The following is a 22,962-nucleotide window of genomic DNA, read 5'->3' on the forward strand; positions in this document are numbered from 1 at the left end:
GATTTATATGCTTGGAAAACTACCGTTGTCACCTCTTAACGTAAAATCAGTCCTATTTGCTTTGCTATCCATAATTAACACTACAGCTGCTAAGCACATTCACTGCAGAACAGACAGTATTCAGAAAGGAAAGCACAGGGCGGCTCCTTTGATTTGCATGCGGTCAAGCGCTGCCCTCTACACCATACTGAAACCGATTAAACCCGAAACGATAGCCGCTTACTACTTCAGATTGGACATTCTTGTGAAACGGACTTAATCCAACAGAGTAAATCGTAAATCAAAATTTTTTCGAAAAGAAGCGCTAATGAAGTTATCACAAAAACTTTTGAACTGGTGGTGGTTCACATATACAAGATGTGAACTGTTACTACTTTTAGCTGCAGATGCCAGTCAAGCTAATTGTTCTGTAAATGTCAATTTTTTCTTTGCAGCAATTTTATTTCACTTCTCAATTTTTCTAATCTAGGACTTTAAGCCATAAATCAAGTTCACTTTCAACAGAAACAGCAGTTATGGGACACTCTGTAAGAGATTCAATGTGTGTATCACTGCTGGAATTTTCATTCATGTTTTCAACCTGAAGTGACACATGGTATTACTTAAAACGAACAAAATAGTCTCTTTTAAAATTTGATTTATATAAATGTTTTGAATTAGTACCAGATCTACAAGCCCAAATGTTCAAATGTGTGTGAATTCCTAAGGGACTAAACTGCTTAGGTCATCGATCTATAGACTTACACACTACTTAAACTAACTTATGCTAAGACGAACACACACACCCATGCCCGAGGGAGGACTCGAACCTCCGGCGGGAGGGGCCGCGCAGTCCGTGATATGACGCCTCAAACGGCGCGGCTTCTGTAAGTCCAGTAACATATTATGTAATATGAATCACATTCGTTTAATAAATTATGTCTGACAAGTGTTGCAAAGAAACTTTTGTTGAGCTCTCTCCTCAATATGAGATGTGCTTCAGCTTTTCCATTATGTAATTGATGATATGAAATTATGTTCTCCATCATCATTTTCTCCCAGCAGTAAGTACAACAATAAATGACTATCACTAATTTCAGAAACGTACGTCTACTTGTGCTAACTGTTGATGATTGAGCTGCAGGCCCTGATCTAGGGGAGGGGGCGGGGGGAGGGGGGTGGCAAATCGTGTTTTCTGTCCCTGGCTGCAATTTCAGGGGGCGCCACATTATATTCTCGCAGAAAAAAAATGTTTTTTAAAGCGCCTAGTCGATAACACAGACGATTTTGAAACGCATCCCTGTTGGTTTTGAACATTTTTCGGCACATTCTAAGTTGATTCCTGAACGAATCATAACCTGATTTTTTGAATGCGCGCTAGTGTACGTGATGTCTTTGCCAAGAGGACCCCAGACACATCTAGAAATAAAGAAACTTTCCTGCAGACAAAATGGGACGGGGCTGTACGAGCTGAGCCGAATAAACCCGAAAGGGTGAACGTCAATCGCTGTTTATATTTGTGGTTGATTGTGATGTGCTAACGATCATCGTTGTTATAATTACTAACGAAATCCATAGATTCAGACTACCAGAGTGGAAGCAAACGACTAACAGGAATAACCGGTAAGAAACATTACATATTAATCTTCTCGGTGTATCCAAGAAAATGATATTTTGACTGAAAATTTTTGCCAGATCACTACACTACCAAGGTCAGATATGCAGTCCCAGATAACAGCCGCTTAAGTTCTATTCTCAGAACAGAGCGGAAAAAAACGTGTTGTATGAACACGTAATAACACCTAATCGTAGAATAAACACGGAATAACTAAACTGGTGATCCTGGCAGCAGGGTTAGTTAAGTTGGGCGGAGAATAAGTTTTGACAATGGTAGGAATAGTTACAGAATTAGTGGTGACAAGATTGTTTGTTAGAACGAGTAAGGAGCAGAAACAGAGACATCACACAAATTATAAGGAGGAATATGACGATTCCAAATTTATATAAAATTTTCGTATACTGCTTTTCGATCTCATGCTCGAGAAACTGGAGCGTATGAATGAAATGTGAAACTATTTCGTAACATAAAACTTTTGCTTGTAATATGCCTAATAGGCATTTGCTATTGGTACTTTGTAACTAGCATTCTGACGTGTAGTTTATGTAAAAGAGGTAGATAAAAATTGCAATTTGTACCAAACCAGTCTCGCTTAATTTGCGTATGTTACAATTGCTGTAGTATTAGAAAGGCCTATTTCGTTTTATTTAGCAGACAGTGATAAAACAGACGTAATCAAATTGAGAAACCACACCAGTCTTGGGTACTATTCGTATTAACAGTTTTTTCAGTATTGGGCAACGACATTTTGATATTTCATGTAGCAAAACCTTTGACGAACTTTGATGAGATAATAGATTCTTTCGCAGAAAGGAAAGCACGGTGTGTAAAGCTGTAGCAAGATTAGTGAGAAAGAAATGCTGGGACCTAAGGACAAGAAATGTGTACTGTCTTGCTTGTCTCTTGTCCTTACTGAACATTTGTTTCCTATATTTGATTTTATGTCACACAAGAGAGAAAGTTACTAGCTAAAAGAAAAATAAATGTCGTGTGACTAGGACCTCCCGTCGCGTACACTGTTCGCCGGGTGCAAGTCTTTCGATTTGACGCCACTTCGGCGACTTGTGCGTCGATGGGGATGAAATGATGATGATGATTAGGACAAAAAATCTCCGACCCAGCCGGGAATCGAACCTGTGCCCTTTGGATTGACATTCTGTTGCTGACCACACGGCTACCGGGGGCGGACAGTTACTAGCTAATAGGCAATAAAAAGTGCAAGTCGCAGGTTCGAATCTTGCCTCGGGCATGGATGTGTGTGATGTCCTTAGGTTAGTTAGGTTTAAGCAGTTCTAAGTTCTAGGGGACTGATGACCTCAGAAGTCCCATAATGCTCAGAGCCATTTGAACCATTTTTTAAAATTAATTCTGAGTTCTTTTTCAGGGTGGGGGGGGGGGGGGGGTAGAGCGTCAAAACGGGCAACTGGGAGCAGGGAGCAGGAGAGGCACCACAGGACATTCTAATTTCAAATCAATCTCTTCAGAAAGATGTGCGCTACGAAATCAACATATTTTTGAAAATCGATTTTTTAAATATTTTTGACGTCCTATCTCAAACGCACGAGGGTGGGTGGGGGGGTGGGGGGGCACTATCAAGTTTTTGCCCCAATCCGGGAATATCATAGATCCAGGGTATTGAGCTGACGCTGCTTGCACATGATGTCGTCAGGAAACTACTTTAACTTCTACTTTCTCCATACTGTAACTAGATATGGCTTTCTTCCAACTTCAAGAACAGTTTCGATATATGTAGCTACATTTAGTACATAGCAACGTATTTCCTAAAATGAAGCAAAGTAGCCAGCGACCACGCTTTCCACTGCAAACCCTTTTAATTTTTCTGCTGCTGAGTAATTGGAAATCAAGTATCACAGGAACTGTGACCAGTATCGAAAAAAATTGACGCTTGATCATCGGGCTGTGATATGGAACTATACGATAAGAAAGAAATCTTGGTGCTCCAGAATCTTCTAAGAGGTATTATATACATTAGTGATGAAAACGCCTAAATGCGAAACAAGTTGTTTTTAATTTCTTGAAGTAAAAGGAGAACATCTGCCAAAGAACTAACTCCAGGAGTTGATGTAGCTTTGTTTCATTTACACACAGTATTTTTTACAGTTTAATGAGTTTTTATCGTTCACAGCAAGAAAATATAAAAATTCATTTTTCTCAAGTTCTGTTATCAGCCGCTTTGTGGGAACCGCTCTTTACTGTTCTGTGTGGTCTTTTCTCTTACTACTGCCCACTATATAGCCCTAAATTTAACTGTCCATAAAATAACTGTTTCTTTGTAGATAGGCACAGCAGCAAATATGCACAATTAATAAAATAAACAAAAGGTATCCATTCGCCTTTGGCTTCAGACACAGCGGTTGTCTCGGTTTCAATATGGCAAACTTCGCGCTTGCACACTAAATTTTGGCACATGAACTGCAGCCGAGTTTGCATTCTGCATACTTTTTGTACTGTGCCTTCACCACAGCTGTGCTCACAACGCTACCACGAAGCACGCAGCAAAATGAGGCTAATGGCTGACAAGGCAAAATCGCATTACTGGCTGGAGTGTTGCGTGGTACAGTGGCCCCTGCTATGGCGGATCGTCCCACCGCCTGCCTTCTTACGTGCACGTTACTGCAGCGGCTACAAATTCGTGTAAGGAGGAAACGAATTTGCAGGAAGAAATTAAATCTGGAATGACCACATAAAAATACACTGATAAGTCAAAGAAACTCGCACATCTACCTAACATGTAGAGCCCTCGCGAGCACGCAGTAGTGCCGCAACATGTCGTGGCATGGACTAGACTAATGTTGCTGGAGAGAACTGACACCATGAATCCTGCAGCGCCGGCCGGAGTGGCCGAGCGACGGCCCTACAGTCTGGAACTGCGCGACCGCTACGGTCGCAGGTTCAAATCCAGTCTCGGGAATGGATGTGTGTGATGTCCTTAGGTTAGTTAGGTTTAAGTAGTTCTAAGTTCTAGGGGACTGATGACCTCGGCAGTTAAGTCCCATAGTGCTCAGAGCCATTTGAACCATTTTGTAGCAATTCTGGACGTGTGGGGTGTCGCATTATCCTGATGGAATTGCCCAAGTCCTCCGAAATGCACAACGGACATGAATGGGTGCAGGTTGCTTACGTACGTGTCACTTGTCAGAGTAATATCTAGACGTATCAGGGGTCCTATATCACTCCAGCTGCACACGCCCTACACCATTACCAGAGCCTCCACCAACTTGAACAGTCCCTTGCTGACATGCAGGGTCCACGGATTCTTCTGGTTGTCTCCATACCCGTACACGTCCATCCACTCGATGCAATTTGAAACGACACTCGTCCGAGTAGGCAACACGTTTCCAGTCATCAACAGCCCAACGTCGGTGTTGACAGGCTCGAACGAGGCGTAAAGCTTTATGTCGTGCAGTCATCAATGGTATACGAGTGGGCCTTTGGCTCCGAAAGCCCATATCAATGAGATTTCGTTGAATGGTTCGGACATTAACACTTGTTGATGTCCAAGCATTGAAATCTACAGTAGTCTGCGAAGGACTGCACTTCAGTCACGTTGAACGATTCTCTTCAGTCTCAGTTGATCCGTTTTTGCAGGATCTTTTTCCGGCCGTAGCGATGTCGGAGATTTTATGTTTTACACGATTCCTGATATTCACGGTGCACTCGTGAAATGGTCGTACGGAAAAATCCCCACTTCATCGCTATCTCGGAGATACTATGTCCCATCGCTCGTGCGCCGGCTATAGCACCACGTTGAAACTAACTTAAATCTTGATAACCTGCCATTTAGCAACATTAACCGATCTAACAACGGCGCCAGACAATTCTTGTCTTATATACGCATTGCCGACCGCAGCGCTTTATTCTGTTTATTCTGCCTGTATATATATATATATATAAATATATATATATATATATATATATATATATATATATATATATATATATATATATATATATATATATATCACTGTATTTGAATACGGCCGGCCGCGGTGGTCTAGCGGTTCTGGGCGCTCAGTCCGGAACCGCGCGACTGCTACGGTCGCAGGTTCGAATCCTGCCTCGGGCATGGATGTATGTGATGTCCTTAGGTTAGTTAGATTTAACTAGTTCTAAGTTCTAGGGGACTAATGACCTCAGAAGTTGAGTCCCATAGTGCTCAGAGCCATTTGAACCATTTTTTTTATTTGAATACGCAAGCCTATACCAGTTTCTTTGGCGTTTCAGTGCAGTTGTAAGTAGCACTTGCCAGACTGGTTAAACGGAAGAATCCTCAGCAACGAAGGAGGTAACTTCCTGAACGCTCGTTTGGACGGTATTCTAATATTACTCTCGAGTCTGAGACCGCTACCAAGTAATAGCGACAGAGGCGATCCGAAGAAGAACAACGCGTTTCGTCGCAGTTCTTTTTGGAAGCACGCACGTGTCGCAGAGATGCTTATCCAGACATTGGCAGACATTAAGAGTGAGACATTGTGCATAACGGCGTGGTTTACTATAAAAATTACGATATGTTCCCAGAAGAGTTAGCCAATATATTACTGCCTCTAACGTTTACATCGCTTAAAAACCACGAAGGTAAAAATTAGAGAAATTTGTGCTCACAAGGAGGCTTACTAGCAATCTCCTTTCTGATCATCTTTCGCTACTGAAACAGGGAAATGGAGGGGGGGGGGGGGGTGCAGTAGCGCACGAACTACCATGCATTATAAGGTGACATGCATAATATAGATGAAGATATAAATGCAGGCGTAGAAATGAGGGCATGTACCAACCCTGGTGGCAGTCTTGGTATGGTCCTCTAGAAGTTAATAACTTTATGTAATTTGTAATTCTTAGCCATTTAATTAAGATTTTACTTTATGCACATAGTTGATCTATCCAACCGGATTGCTGTACGTCTTAAAGCGCCACTTCCGTGGCGGCGAGGTGCGCTGGCCCTGGACTGAATCCGCCCGTTAAATTAACAAGATTGGTGCGCCGGCCAGCCTGGATGTACATAGGAAGTTTCCCACATCCCATTACGTGAGTATCCAGCACCCGCCACAGTCTCACGATTCGCAAACATTTCGAACAACTTCCGCTCGCTTTCACATGAATAATACTACACGCAGACAGCTGGGGTACACGTATTCAGTCCCGAGGGAGGGGGCGAGGGGGGGGGGGGGGAGTACTGTGCCGATGCGGGACAAAGGCACGAGAAAAAGAAGATTCTGCACCCGGTTGTTCTAGCAGATACAAGTGCCGGCTAAGTGAGTGCCGAACTGACGACCTATCTCGAAGGGCAAGATGGAGCCCTCTTTCTTTCAGGTAGCAATCACGAAGTGCAGGAGTGAGGCCGGAAGACTACCTCCAGCATCTGCTCGCAGAGATACGCTTCCGAACCTTTGTCTTTTTGTTTGCATCTGTGTCTGTTTCTCGCTTGTATCTTGGCTTTGCTAAAGAAAAGCTGCCGACTGCCTGTCTCTCCTAGTTTGCTTCTCGATTCTCCTACTTTGACTCAGCTCCAGAAAACGCAGGCCATCGAGCGAGGTGGTACAACACCATCCGTGCCTGTATACGTTAGCACAATCTCCGTACTCTTGATGAGATACAAACAGTGGCTCTCGTGAACATCTGTTTATCCTCTAAATTAAATTACGTGGCGCGAGCCCTGCCAGTGCCGAGGGAAGTGGCGAACAGGATCTGGCTGCTTTTGGCCACTTCGTCAGTCCCCGCCACATCTTCGAAGTCAAGTACCAAACGTTGACTCTACCGACTGACAACGGTGGATTGAATCTTACAGACGTGTACAATAAAGCACAAGCACTGTACGTGTGTAAAACATATAGACTGTGGAAGCGGTCAGTCAACAGTGTTGCCGCATTCTGTTAAATGAAATAGCGCCGGCCAGCCAGGACTCACCAATAGACGTTCACCACATCCCAGATGAACTTTACCACCTAAAACATTTCTTCGTAGAATATAGCTACATTAGACTGGGAATACCCGAGAAATATGACGTCAGAGTCAAGAAAATATACCAAAACTTAATGAACTTTCAGACCAAGTACATCATAGAACAAAAATACGTCGGTCACTCTTGGCATGATATCTGGAGGAATATACACCACCCGCATTTACCAACAAAAGTGCGGCGGTCATTGTGGTACTATTCTGTGAATAGAAAATTTCGAACGAGCTACAGACTACATTCCATTCATCTGGCTGATTCCCCTTTGTGTACCACTTGCAACCTGATTGACACAGATGAACATCAATTTGTCTGTGTAAATGCAAATAATATATAGTTGTCAATCAGAAAAAAATTAGCAACTATGCAGAGAAAACCGCCGTATTTGATAACTCCAACGTGCCTTTTATATCCGGAAGAACTATACCCCACCTGGAAGGTAAATGCCGTAAACTGGTTGAAGAGACACGCGGTATTTTACCTACTGTCCAGTAAAGAAAGGAGCGAAGGAGATTTCTGGACGTACATCTCCGACCAGCATCACAAGCTATTAAGCATGAATAATTATTATGATACATACGCCAACTTTCTCAGAGGAACGGTCATGTGAACTCCATTTTCGATTATGCGTTTCAGAACATGAAGAAACGAGACACAATTTGATCTCTGAAAAACAAATACGATCAAGTGACGAACATCACTATCTGGTTTAGACTTGATTTTTTCTAAAATGTCAAGGAACCTGTAATTAACTTTTGTTTGTTTTATTACTTTTAAATGTCAGTTGAAAATTTTGTACTACTGTGGAGTGTTATGACCCATTAAGTTAAAAAAAAGTGGCTAGCATACTGGACTCACATTCAGGAGGACGACAGCTCAATCCCGCGTCCGGCCATCCTGATTTAGTTTTTCCGTGATTTCCCTAAATCCCTCCAGGCAAATGCCAGGATGGTTCCTTTGAAAGGGCACGGCTGACTTCCTTCCCCGTCGTTCCCTAATCTCGTTCCCTAATCCGATGAGACCAATGACCTCTCAATTAGCCATCATCAAAAAAATGTTACTCTTTTCTTTTCTTTGCCACCCACCCCTGTTGCCCACGAGACTGGCATTCGGATGAAGACAGTTTTCTGGGAGGGTACCAATGTAAACCTTGTCACTGCAACAAATGCAGACCTCTTCTGAGTGTATTTCTGTCTCTCAGCCGCCGCTTGACAACTACGTAATCTATCCCGGCTTTGCGCGTAATCCACTGGGCGTCCTGTACACACAAAAACGACGACTCACCTTGCGTCTTTGCAGCACTCTGTTTTGAAGGCTTCATCATGTGACGATAAGCCAGTGAATCCAATGTGCTGCTGTCGTAGGTACAGCAGAAGGATAGATAAGATTAGCACTCAGGTATTAACACACCATTTCCTAAATTTATTTTATCTCATACCTCTAACGCATCGTCACTGTGCGCTGACTTTTTAATTCGCGATGTAACAGCTGCGGAAACGCTTGGGCCCACCAGTACAGACATCTGTAAAAAATATTTTTCTGTAAAACGTGCTCCACTGCTGTAATATAATTGAAGAAATTCATGTTACCATCATAAGCTGGTTTTAGTGAATAATGCCTTATAGACGACTATCGTCGGTAGGAAGTACATTTCTCAAGCCAACGTAAAATACATTATAATAAAAGCGTCTTGGTAGAATAGCTAAACTCGTAAAACGCCATAACCATTTAAAATCTTTCTTGGTCATCAAAATTTACATCAGAACCTTCTTTACTGCTGCCATATGTTCCACACGTAACCTAACAACTCAAGTTAATCACAGCTGTACGACGTAAATCAATAGATGTAACATTTGCAACGGCGGCCTCTGCTGTCAAGCCATTTGGAGCAGAATGTGATTTGTGTACTCATTAAACTGCCCAATATATGATGTTAGGAAGAACTCCGCTAACAAGTGGTTTATTAAAACAACCTGTTACGCATCCTAAAGCCACATCATCAGGTGCAACAACGTTGAAAGATCATAGGCATACCCATTGCTCACAATGTATCTATGATCTTTTAACTTTTTGCACCCGATGACGCAACTTTAGGCCGCGAAACTGGTGGTGTTTTAACTAACAAGAATTTTACCATCTGTTAACGGAGTTCTTCCTAACAGCATGCCTTTTCAACATCTGTGGTTGCGCGAAACATAAAATAGTTTCTCCAAGGTATAGACAAATTTGCACTGGCGGATGAGATTTTTGTAGATTTACGATTATGTACAACATACTCCTTTGTACGTGATTTAAGTGTGTTTCATATAACGATCTCATCAAAAACTGGAGCTATATTTTCACACCGAAAACAAGCTGTGTATGAAAAGAGCTCTGCATACGTAGATGAAAGCTTTTCTTGTAGAGAGAACGTGACTGTTGTAGAGTCAGTGGCTGACTGCGCTGAATTACTTGAAGGAAAGACAACTGAAACAAGTGAAAAGGTTACAATATTCCTTTTGCATTGCTGAGCAAGCGTTATTGGAAGTTATGGCGAGATAAATGTACACACCGATCTTGAATCATATGAAAAGGCTGATTCCCAAGTTGAAGATTCAAAACCGAGAAAGCCGCTACCATGTAGCTATATGAAAATGTATTAACTTCAACTTATAGGAACACTTTATGTAATTACTATGATGATTATGAACTTCGTAAAATGGTTCAAATGGCTCTGAGCACTATGCGACTTAACTTCTGAGGTCATTAGTCGCCTAGAACTTAGAACTAATTAAACCTAACTAACCTAAGGACATCACACACAACCATGCCCGAGGCAGGATTCGAACCTGCGACCGTAGCAGTCCCGCGGTTCCGGACTGCGCGCCTAGAACCACTAGACCACCGCGGCCGGCTACTTCGTAAAAAGATAAGCAATGATAAACAGTTATTTGTACTTTATTTTTATAATATATGTTTCAAAGATGATTCTGCATGAATGGATCGATATACAATAATTTTTATTTTCTTTTTCTCTCTCTTTTTCTCTCTCTCTTTTTCTCTCTCTCTTTTTTTTTTTTTTTTTTTTGCTACATGTTGTTACAGGTAAATTTTTGTTTCAGTTCGGTACGAGTTTGGAGTACGAGTTGGGAGGGCGAGTATAGAGTACAAGTTACGTGTGTGTTATATTAGCATGGCGGTTGATGTTAATTCGTATTGTGAAGCGATATGACTAAAAGTATATCTATTCAACAACAGAAAATCTACCAGCGTTCATATTATTTAAGAAAATGAAGCCGAGTATCCTCTAGATAAGAATAAAAAGTTTCATTTCGGGATGGACTATGAGCCTACAACTTTCAACAACGAAGGCAATGACAGATGAGTACTATAAAAATCGTTTATTTCAATTCTACTGTCGCTGGCTCTGCAAAGTGTCACGATCGCAGTGTGGGAAGCGCTGTGAAAATGGGACCAGCGGCCGAAATTTCATTTTACTTCAAAATTAATAAATCGATTTTGGATTATAAGAGCGTGATGACGGTCAGAGAGTCCAAGTAAGAAAATCAGTCCCACATTCAGGAAATAAGCGTAGGATGCAGGTCCGCGAGAATACTGATGAGAGTGAGACTAACATCGCCCACTCTTCACGAATGACACGCGGGAAGCGCAGAAATTAGCGTCTCCACCCGACGGTCGGACCACCGTCGACAGTGCCAGTGCCCGCGTGTCGTGAGAGGTCTGCAATTTAGCTCAGGAAATTGGTGCGAGTTCTGGTGATCAGGAGCTGTTTGCCGGCAACTCTGCTCTCTTTGCTGGTGATGAAAATGTCTATCTCTACCAGGATTCGAGCCGGCTACCTCAGAATCGAGCGCCACTGCGCAGGCGCCTGACAGCGATCTCGGCAACGGAGCGGGTGATATTGGAAAGTAAAGCGCACAATGTACCGGACTAAATGGGATTAACGATGTGAACTTGGGGTGAAGTCAATGTTTGCTTAGACGAGTACAACGGGACTAAAAGCCACGCCCACTAGCTAATAACCACGCCCAGTTTGGGTGTGGCCTTCTGCAGCTGGCGCATCCGGACCGCAACAGGCGCGTTCTGTCAACTCTTGTACAGTGGACCATTAACACAGCAGGGTGTCTTGGCGGACAGTACTACACCAAAACGTACTGGAAAACAATTTCGCGATAGCAGAGCCTACACTGCCCGGGCGCTGTTCAGATCGAAAGCGTCCACAATTTCAGTCTCAGCCCAAAACCACTGAAGTCTCTGAAGCGCTGCTTGAGCTTTGCGCTTGACATATAGCGCGTTTCTATTCCTGAACTAACTTATTAGTTGTTGCTGAGTGGGGGAAATCAGTGTAGGTTTAGGACTTATCTCCGTTGGTAGCATATACATCCATATCACAAGTGTAAGAACATAAGATACGCCCATCGATGCGTTATCTGTATCTATATCAATACGTCGCACAGCTCACATTCATTACTTGACGGAGGATACGTGTTGCTAATATTGATGCTCCTGTGTTGTTCCAATAGCTTGACGGTTACAGCACCAATTTTTCAATCATGGTTCATAGCCCTCCAAAATTCTTTCAGCGTTTTCGGAATGGGAACATATGATACATCACAAAACTGTTGTGCATTTCTTGGACGCTGTCACGGAATCGTTCGAAAAATGCGTAGCAAAATGTCCTCCATTCGGCTGTGGTTTTCAGCCCAAACACCAGTAGAACGACTTGTACTTGTCACCTCTTTCACACAAGAGATTATAGCCTACTTTCTTCGAATTTTTCCAGCGGAAGTTGTCTGTCTATCGTCCACACTGTAAATGGACTTTGCACCATTGACCTATTCAAAGTAATGGCTTGGTTTTGCAGTCATCTGTGCTGAGTTACAGAACTATTCACGTAATCAGACAAATACATTTACAAGTGACCACTGATCCTGTTTCAGCCATCTCTAATGTCGTCTCTGTGTAAAATCGTCGTGATAGTTGAAGGTTTTCAGAGACACGTTTTTCCTTTCTGATCGATGGATAGATATCTACGATACAATTTTGTTTCTTCTTTACCGTGCTTCCTGAGGCCCGCACAACAAGTTGTTTGTGGTGCACTGGTATACACTGCCTCAAAAACTGAAAGACCTTCAAAGACGAGGTCTTTTTTTTTACTAACAAGTAATGTGACAGGTGGTTCACCGCTGTAGCATTATATGACAACAAATTCAGATCAAATGAAACACACACGTCACAGTAAAGGGTGTCCAGAAACCGCATCAGTGCACAGTGCACCCCTCTCTGGCGGCAACGCAGGCGTGTATCCCAGCATGCAAACGATCATAAAGGTGCCGAATGGCATCCTCAGATTTCCCCAAGTATCTTGCACCCTTTTTTAGCAATTCTGCAATGGTTGTTGCAGCCCCTGGACAACGATTAAATTCCTGCTTCATCATGTCACATATGTGTTCGATTGGCGAGAGATCTGGTGATCTTGGTGACCAGGTCAGTTGTTGTACAATATGAAGAGTATGCTGCGTGGCAGCAGCTGTATGAGGACGCGTAATGTCCTAATGAAATAGCACATCACCTGGCGAAGCAGTGACAATAGCACGGGGATAACAGCCTGTGCAATATAGCGGACGTTGGTTAGTTTGTTTTGCAGAAACAAGGAAAATGACCGCAAGTTGTAACTGATGGCCCCGCACGCCATGGAGCTCCCCAGTAAAAAATGGTTCAAATGGCTCTAAGCACTATGAGACTTAACATCTGAGGTCATCAGTCTAGGGGACTTAGAATTACTTAAATCCAACCTAAAGACACCACACACATCTATGCCCGCGGCAGGATTCGAACCTGCGACCGTAGCAGCAACGCAGTTCCGGACTGAAGCGGCTAGTACCGGTCGGTCACAGCTGCCGGCTTCTCCAGCAAACTCTTTGAAGAAACCAGAGTAGCCACACTTGACAGTATAGTGGCGTCAATGGTAGCCTGGCCAGAGGCACAAACGATCTTAACCCTGCTGCAAGCAGACGGTTCCCAATGGTCTTTGGCTACACAGCTCGTGCAGCATGTGCCTGGGTGATGTTCGGTCGGCCACCGCTGCTCGCACAGTGCGTCGATCTTGACGACCGTCTGCACTACGCGGGCATCCAGACCCTGGGATACAGGTGTGAGAATGTTCCACAGATCACTGTTGAAAGCATCAACACACCACCGATACACTGTACGCAACATGTGCAACAATCCGTCGATACGTCCCTCCAGGTTCTCGCAGGTCCAAAATGCGACACCTTTCGAATGGCTAAAGCTGTTCAATCGGAGTATGTACTCGTCGATGCGGCACGGTTGTACCCTAGAATGAATGCTGAAAACACTAATTATTGACTGAGGGGTCAAAACAGAAGTGCCCTCTGAGCGCCATCTGATCGCCGATGACCGTGACAAATGTATCACTAACAATACAACACCCCAGTATGTACATATTCTACCCTGCTGCTAATCAACCCAGCCCTTAAAGATGTCGCTTTTTTCTGGCAATGTACATCCTTGAGTAATTGAGTTAGAGACACCACCCCAGTAGCGTGTACCTCTTCCTTTCGACCTAATGCGGCGTCACGTCGTTGAATCGACCAGGAGGATCCAAATCACTGGAGAGCTCTGAGTTTTGGTCGCTCAACTGACGGCCACAACCACTGGGGGATGGTCAGAGGACTATTTGTCTATACGGTGTATCTTAAACCTCTGACTGCATTCGGGAGCGTTGAGATGGTTCTTTATCTTAAAGAAGGTAAGGATCGCCCGTCGGGTGCTACAGGCAAAGATACGGATCCACGTGACCAGACAGTGGGGATCTGTACCGTGTGCCAGTGACGGACGATGTCAGAAATAACAAAGTGTAACTTTCGTTTTTTGTAAACAATCCTTTTCATTCTGAAGCCTGGTTTAATGGAGGTGTGTTATGCAGTCTTATCTCAGTCTCACTTCCTTCTCAACCAACGCCTCTGTTTCATGTACTTCGACTCATATAACTGCAGTTTCGTTTCTGCACATGAGGTAGATAACTTTCAGTTCTGTATTTTATCGCTGCTGCCTACATCCCAGTGAACGTTGTCAAAAGTTCTCTCCAAATCTATGAAAAGCTATAAACTTAGGTTTGTCTAAGCTCAGTCGTAAGGTCAGTACTGCCTCTCCCAATCCTACATTTCTCCGCGTTCCAGACTGATCTTCCCCGAGGTCAGATTCTCTCATTGAGTCATTTGTCTGTCTTGTTCTCATTTAATATAATCTCTTTTCAGTGAAGTTATGAGTTACCTACTAGTTTCCTCTTAAGGCAGAAATGGGAGGCTGGGGGGGGGGGGGGGAGTAAATGAACTATATGACTGTATGGAGAGACTACATAGAAATTTTAGTCCGTTGACAGAGTTATCGCCGGCCGGTGTGACCGAGCGGTTCTAGGCGCTTCAGTCTGGAACCGCGTGACCGCTAAGGTTGCAGGTTCGAATCCTGCCTCGGGCATGAATGTGTGTGGAGTCCTTAGGTTAGTTAGGTTTAAGTAGTTCTAATTTCTAGGGGACTGATGACCTCAGAAGTTAAGTCCCATAGTGCTCAGAGCCATTTGAACCATTTTTGACCGAGTTATCCTACTACTGTAACATGTTGGTTACAATGAGAAATTATCCTCGTTATTTCTGTGACAACTGAATTTAAACTTTGGATGAACACGATAAATCGAATTATTAAAGTAAAATAATCCAATGACCAAATTAATGTTTCACATTATATCTTACAATGCTGATTAACTTTTTTTCTTTTTTTATTTCATAGGCTATTGTTGGTTGACTTGGCGGAGGGGACCAAACAGCGAGGCCATTGGTCCCATCGAATTAGGGAAGAATGCGGAAGGAAGTCGGCCTTGCCCTTTCAAAGGAACCATCCCGGCATTTGTCTGAAGCGATTTAGGGAAATCACGAAAAACCTCAATCAGGATGGCCGGACTCGGGTTTGAACCGTGGTCCTTCCGAATGCTACTCCAGTGTGCTAACCACTGCGCCACTTCGCTCGATCCATTTCATAGGCGTAACTACGGGGTGTGTATAATGTAAATTGGAGTTAGAACACTTTACGCCACAGATACCGTTATATAGTGGAAAGGTTTAGGCCTATTTGTTACTGAAAAACGCTCAGCCGACTACGTAGAAACTGCTATCCTAGCCACACCTCTGGAGATAACATGTGCTACATAATTTTATAAGACGACAGCACGGTGGCACGAACATCTACGGCTACACTTACATGATTACTCTACAATTCACAATTAATTGCTTGGCACAGGGCACGTTTAAGCTATTTCTCTACCGTTCCACTCTAGAACAGGGCGCGGGAAAGTCATACACTTACATCTTGCCGTACGAGCTCTTATTTTATTATGATGATGATTTCTCCCTACTTAGGTGGGCGCCAACAAAAGATTTTCGCAATCGGAGGAGAAAGTTGGTGATTGGAAATCCATGAAAAGATCCTGCCGCAACGTAAAATGCTTTCGATTTAATGAGTGCCACCCCGATTGACGTACTGTGTCCGCGGTGCTTTCTCCCATACTTCGCTATAACATAAAACGATCTGCCCTTCTATGAACGTTATCGAAGTCTTCCGACGATTCGATGCGGATCCCACACGGCACAGCAATAATCCAAAAGAATGCGGACAAGCGTGGTGTAGGCAGCCTCTTTAGTAGACCTGCATTTTCTAACTATTCTGCCAATAAATCCCAGTCTTTGAGTTCCTTCCCCACAACATTATCTACGTGGTCGTTTCAATTTAAGTTCAAAAATGGGTCTGAGCACTATGGGACTTAACATCTGAGGTCATCAGTCCCCTAGAACTTAGAACTACTTAACCTAACTAACCTAAGGACATCACACAGATCCATGCCCGAGGCAGGATTCGAACCTGCGACCGTAGCGGTCACGCGGTTCCAGACTGACGCTCCTAGAACTGCTCGGTCACACTTGCCGGCTCAATTTAAGTCATTTGTGATTGTAACCTCTAAGTATTTAGTAGAATTTAAAGCGTTTAGATTTGTGTGATTTATCATGTAAGCGAAATTTAGCCGATTTCTTTTAGTATTCACGTTGATGACTTCACAAATGGTTCAAATGGCTCTGAGCACTATGAGACTTAACTTCTGAGGTCATCAGTCCGCTAGAACTTAGAACTACTTAAACCTAACTAACCTAAGGACATCATACACATCCATGCCCGAGGCAGGATTCGAACCTGCGACCGTAGCGGTCGCGCGGTTCCAGACTGAAGCGCCTAGAACCGCTCGGCCACTTCGGCCGGCTGACTTCATACTTTTCATTATTTAGAGTCAACTGACACTTTCCGCACCATACAGATACCCTGTCCAAATCATTTTGCAATTCGTTTTGATCATCAGATGACTTTACAAGACGGTAAATGATAGCATCGTCTGTAAACAATCTGATAGAGATACTCAGATTGCCTCCTACGTTATTTATATATATAAGAAACAGCAAAGGGCCTATATCACTTGTTTGGGAAACGACAGATATTACTTCTGTTACACTCGATGACTTTCCATTAATTACTACGAACTGTGACCTTTCTGTCAGGAACTCACGGATCCAGTAGCACAACTGAGGCGATACTCCATAGGCATACAGTATCTTTAGCAGAGTGTTGGCCAGTGTCTAAACAGGGGAACACGCTCTAAATTTCGAAACGACAGTAAGTTCTGCTCTGCACCTGTTTTGAGCTGCAGTGCAGCCTTCAGCGGCGGTGTGTTTTTTTCCGCGTTAACTTGCCCCGACAGTCAGTAGGGAAAACCGCGACGTGCTCGTCGTGCCAAGGTTCTCGGCAATAAAAGCAGGACAAAGCGGCTGCGCTCTGCGTCACATGTGATCGTGTGCAACATGTGTGCTTGTTTCCCGTCCTTGTGCTGCCTCTCCGGGACGCGCTCTGCCGACGTTTCGCGGGCGCGCCACTTCAGCAGACGACCGCGTGTTACAAGTAACCGAGGAATAGCTGTGTGGCTGCTCGGACGGGAGTAGTTATCACGAACGCGAAAAACATCTTGTTCAAGCAAGACTAATTACTTGCCTATGTGCTAACACTCTCTCTCTTTGCGACAGGTCATTAGTCACTTTCCGACGAAGCGTTTTACGCATTACTGCGCAGAATATTTTAAAATGGTAATTTACATACAGTTTCGAAGAGCCGATTTATATGTAAAATAAAACTTTGTCAGCCTAACACTTTTAGAAGCAATTTTACACGAAATATTTTACTGAAGTAGTAAACTTCAGACGTCTAGAAAAGAAATGACTGCGTCCGTCGCCGGCCGGTCTGGCCGTGCGGTTCTAGGCGCTTCAGTCTGGAACCGCATGACCGCTACGGTCGCAGGTTTGAATCCTGCCTCGGGCATGGATGTGTGTGATGTCCTTAGGTTAGTTAGGTTTAAGTAGTTCTAAGTTCTAGGGGACTGATGACCACAGATGTTAAGTCCCATAGTGCTCAGAGCCATTTTTCTCTAAAATTACATGTACATCTTCAAGACTACTGTGCAACTCACACTTAAGTGCCTGCCAGAAGGTTCACCCAACTGCCTTCAGACTGTTTCTCCATATTTGTATTTCCGAACAGCACGAGGAAAAAAAACCGAACACTAAAAACTTTCAGTGAGAGGTCTGATTTCTCTTATTTTATTACAATGATCATTTCTCCCCATGCAGTTGGGCGTCAACAAAATATTTTCGCATTGGGAGGAGGAAGTTAGTTTGAAATTTCGTGAAAAGATGTCGCCGCAACGAAAAACACCATCGTTTTAACCATTACCAACCCAATTCACGATGATGTTCATGATATTCTCTCCCCTATTTTGCGATAATACAAAACGAGCTGCCGTCTTTGGACTTTATCGATGTCTCCGTCAACCTTATCTGCTGAGGATCCCATACCGCGCACCATAACTCCAGTAGAGGTTCCTTAAGCGTAAATAGGCAGTCTCATTAGTAGATTTGTTGCACCTGCTAAACATTCTGTCGGAAGATTTTAAATTTGTGGGTAATTTACTGTGTAGCCGAAATTTAATGCATCTTATTAAGCCACATGCAGAACGCTACACTTTTTATTATTTAGGGCAACTACCACTTTTCGCACCATACAGATATCTAAATAATTCTGCTATTCGCTTTGATCTTCTGATGATTTTATGACGGTAAACGACAGCATCATCTGCAAACAATCTAAGACAGCCGATCAGATATCTTCTAAATCGTTTATATTGATTAAGAAGAGCAGCGATCCTGTCGCTCTTCCTTGGGTACCATAGGTATCACTCCTGCTTCATTAGATAAGTTCTCGTCAATTACTACGAATTGTGACGTTTCTGATAAGAAATTACTGATCCAGTCACAGAACTGAGACGATGCACCACAGAATATTTTCTGAGTCCGTGCTGGTTAGATCATTTTCTTCGAGGTATTTCAAGATGTTAGAACACTCGATATGTTCGAATCTCCTACTTGTCGCTTAAGGAAGGCAACTATTATGATGAAAACTAACTTGAAAAGAGCTAGAAAGATTTTAGAATATTTTACTGCGACTTTTTGTGATGAGTCTTTATACTGTTAGTAGCGAGCATTGACTCACGTAAACCCTGAACGGTTAAATCAAGGTCGTCACAAAAAAGGTTCTAACTTTTGCTACAATTGGTTTCAACCTCATTAGTATCGTGAACTTCAACGCTTTTCTGTAAGTACATCAACTAGCTGATTATCTGGCTTCCCCTACAACATTTTCTTTTGACCCATCGGTCTTTTGACTGGTTTGATGCGGCTCGCCACGAAACCCTCTCTCTCAGGGTAGCACCTGCAATCTACATCCTCTTATTTTTTATTACGTTATCTGAGCAATAGTGGGTAGTTTAAGTGCAGTACGTGCTATGGTAATTGGTACAAAGGAATGAAGTTGTCTGAAGCTTTCATCATGTCTCATGAAAACGGGGTTAGGGATATCCTTCTATTGATGGACCATAATCCAATAAGGACCTGCTGTAGATTAAAGTGATGATGCACCTTAATTTATTGTTTCCTTCTTTCTATTTCGTTTCTACTCGATTTCAGAATTTTTTTGACATTTGTTAAGGAGACAGACTGTTAATACCTCAAAATATTCTGTCTCTAAAGAGAATATACGCAAAACTGTGTGTACTACAGCATGCACGTTTAGGAAACGTGTGGGGACCCACATCAAAAACATCGACTCTCCATTGCTTTCAGTCTCTACCAACTGCCTCTCGACACTGATCGTCAACCATACTTCTCATTATAAGCGCTTTTATTATACTGGGTGTCCCAAAAAACACTGGCAAACGCTAGGGACAGATTTATTACACAAGAGCAAGAAAAAAGTGTGCGGTAAACAAGGACTCTAAAGCGCACACCTTGGGATATATGAGCACTTGTTCATCTTCGATACTATGAAACACATCTCTTCTACTGCAAGCTCTTTGCTTTTCGTATTTTGGGAAGAGGTAGTACGATCTGAAAGAAGAAAAAAAGTCTAGTAAACATGGGCTCCAAATGCATACCTTACTTGTTCAGTAGACAGGTTGTGTATTACATTAGCATAGATGAAGAATGCACATAGCTTTTAAAGTAGTTATTTTAGACCCAATGGTTACCAGACTTTTTTACTTATTTCTGTGTAAGGTTCCTGCCTCTAAAGTTTGTCGGTGTTTCTTTCTTTATTTTTTTAATACCCTGTATATAGAAGGTCAAAATAAATGAAACAGACAAACAGCAGGGACGGATTGTTGACTGTAAATGGAGGGGAAAAGGTACTATGAACATAGTCTGGAAATGGACGATGTGCGTGCAAGGACTACAAAAACGTACCGGAACACAGTACAGAACTGCATCGCATCCAGGTCACAACATATGTTCGTAGTGGTCTCCATGGGATTGTAGGTGATAGGGATAGTAGCTGTTGTCATGCAGGATACACATAATCGCTCTTTGGCTACACCATGTTGACGGGTCCCTTGCTTGGAGCCTGTACTGGGATCCGTCTCAATATCATACAGAACCCGGTCCTTCAGATCTGGTGTACGCACAGTCCGCCATTTCCCTGCACGTTCACCTGTCTGAAAGGTCCCACGATCACACATACGCCCAAAAACGGTTTGAAGTGTTGTATGATGTCGTTGGTGTCTGTGAGGGTACTTGTTTTGGTATAGCCGTGCTGCCTCTCGACCTTTTCCATTTGGTTGGCCGTCCGCAACACCGTATCGGCTTGTTCCTGACATGAATACCACCGGATCATTCTGTCACTTAACCCTGTGGTGCATGAAGTTCACTGCAGTGAACAACTTTTAATGGTCAATTCTCTGATGTTTTCAATCAGTCATGAGGCTGAAAATGCGTACAGGACACAACACCAGTAGGGAGTGCCCACTGCTGTGAACTGTGTGCATTTTCAGCCTCAGGACTGATTGAAAATGCCAAAGAAACGACCATTAACAATTGTCCACTGTAGTGGACACAATGCGCCACAGGGTTAAAGAACCTGCGTCAGTCACACAGCCCGCAACACACAAGGAACGCACAGCACATGGTTAGAAAAACTGCCATTCGTCAGCGCCATTTACCGTGGCAACGAAGCAATTCCGGACACAAGCTCTTAGGACCTTTTTTTCTTCCGTTTCCAGTAAGGAATCTGCCCCTGCACTTTGTCGGTTTTATTAATGTTCACACTGTACACTATATATGATACACGCATCTTTCTTTTTTGTATGGCAACGTGTAAAGCTAATTTTAATTATCAGACCGCATAGTTTCATTATTCCAGTCTGCCAGATACACATAAATGCTTTCCAGGAAATAGCTCTTAAAAACTATTGTTAAATATGTAAATATAAGAATTGGAGTTTTACCTGGGTTAGCGGTTGAGTGTGGGAAGTTAGCCAATGAGGCACTTATGCTTCGCGGAAGGCTGTTGCGTGTTGACACGCTGAACTATGCTATTCTGGTTTCAGAGTCTCACAGACTGTTCACTCCGGCAACTTCGTCGAAGAACCCGCCAATAGTGACAAAAGTAGTTGAGGCAGGCGTTGAGAATTTTCAGCCGTTCACGATTATCGCTTTAGTGCACTTTTTATACGAAAATATTAGCTACGTTAAAAAACTCTGACTCCAGACTATCGGTAAGTGAACATCTCTCTGAGCAGAATGGAAGTAAGCTTCTCCAGCGGACATTTTTATGGAAAGTCTTCATCTTTTCCCAGATTTATCCTTACTGAGCGCTGGCGTAGAGCCGTAGCGAGTCTTTTAATTACGGCCGACTGCTGTGACGTGAACCGGGCGTGAGTGGGTGGGCCGCCGGACGCTGTAATTGTGCTGCCCCAGTCACAAGGGCGGGGGAAAAAAGGAGAGGAAGCGGGTAATGGCCTAACAGAATTGGTCGTAGCAGGACACGTCTTTGGCGCCCTGTTAATCCGGCTGTTGGTTGACGGCTTTTTTTACTTTTCTGCGCCACAGCTTAATATTTCGGCGCGTTTCGAAAATTCCAATTTGATAAATTCCAATTTGACGAAACCTTAAATTCCTCAGGTTACCTTCCATTAGGAACACGGGTGCACTCAGCAACTGTGATCAGATTTATAAAGTACAGAGCGCAGCAATCAGCAGTGGATTTTTGCAGGTTTTATTTGACAAATCCAGATTTCAGCTAGTGCCTAGCCATTATCAGTGCACTGTTTTCTAGTCTCAATGCATGTCAGTTCCCTGTTGTTCGGGAGTCAGTCACAGTTCTTTTAATACTACTGTATAATGAAAGCAGACCTAACTTCATTATACAGTAGTATTAAAACAACTGAGACTGACGCCCGAATAACAGGGAACTGACTTACATTGAGACTAGAAAATCGTGCATTGATAATGGCGAGGCACTACCCGAAATCTGGATTTGCCAAATAAAACCTGCAAAAAACGACGACTGATTACTGCGCTCTATAATTTACAAACATTAAATTCCCATTTAAAATTACTGCCGAAACTTTCCTCGATCGAACTAGAGGAATCGTTACCCACTTTGAACATACCATGGTGGGAATGGGAAGTGTTACAGAATAGGGCCCCAGTCGTCGAGGTGTTCATCACTTGACGGGAACTAAATGATTAAACTTTAATTCTACTGGGAACATATCGCCATTTTCAGCATCAGTACGAGATTGTCCCTGACAGTCACGAACACACTGTTATATTCGTTGTGGTATAGACCAAATAATCTCCGAATGTCATCTTCAGGTATTTTTGCCACGCCTACAATACATTTATCAGTTCACGTAGATCGATGACGGAGGCTGGTATGAAAATATGCGTCTTCC

General features: G+C 43.2%; 1 protein-coding gene across 1 annotated transcript in view; it reads right to left on the reverse strand.

Moving 5' to 3' along the window:
• Nucleotides 1-22,962, reverse strand: part of LOC124799136 (carbohydrate sulfotransferase 11-like) — a 340,241-nt gene that overhangs the window by 229,153 nt on the left and 88,126 nt on the right. The window contains exon 2 of the mRNA XM_047262673.1: nt 9,007-9,090. Within this exon, the coding sequence (XP_047118629.1) occupies nt 9,007-9,090 (84 nt within the window). The remainder of the gene's footprint in view (nt 1-9,006; nt 9,091-22,962) is intronic.

This window comes from Schistocerca piceifrons, chromosome 5 (assembly GCF_021461385.2).
Source record: "Schistocerca piceifrons isolate TAMUIC-IGC-003096 chromosome 5, iqSchPice1.1, whole genome shotgun sequence".
Lineage (NCBI taxonomy): Eukaryota > Metazoa > Arthropoda > Insecta > Orthoptera > Acrididae > Schistocerca > Schistocerca piceifrons.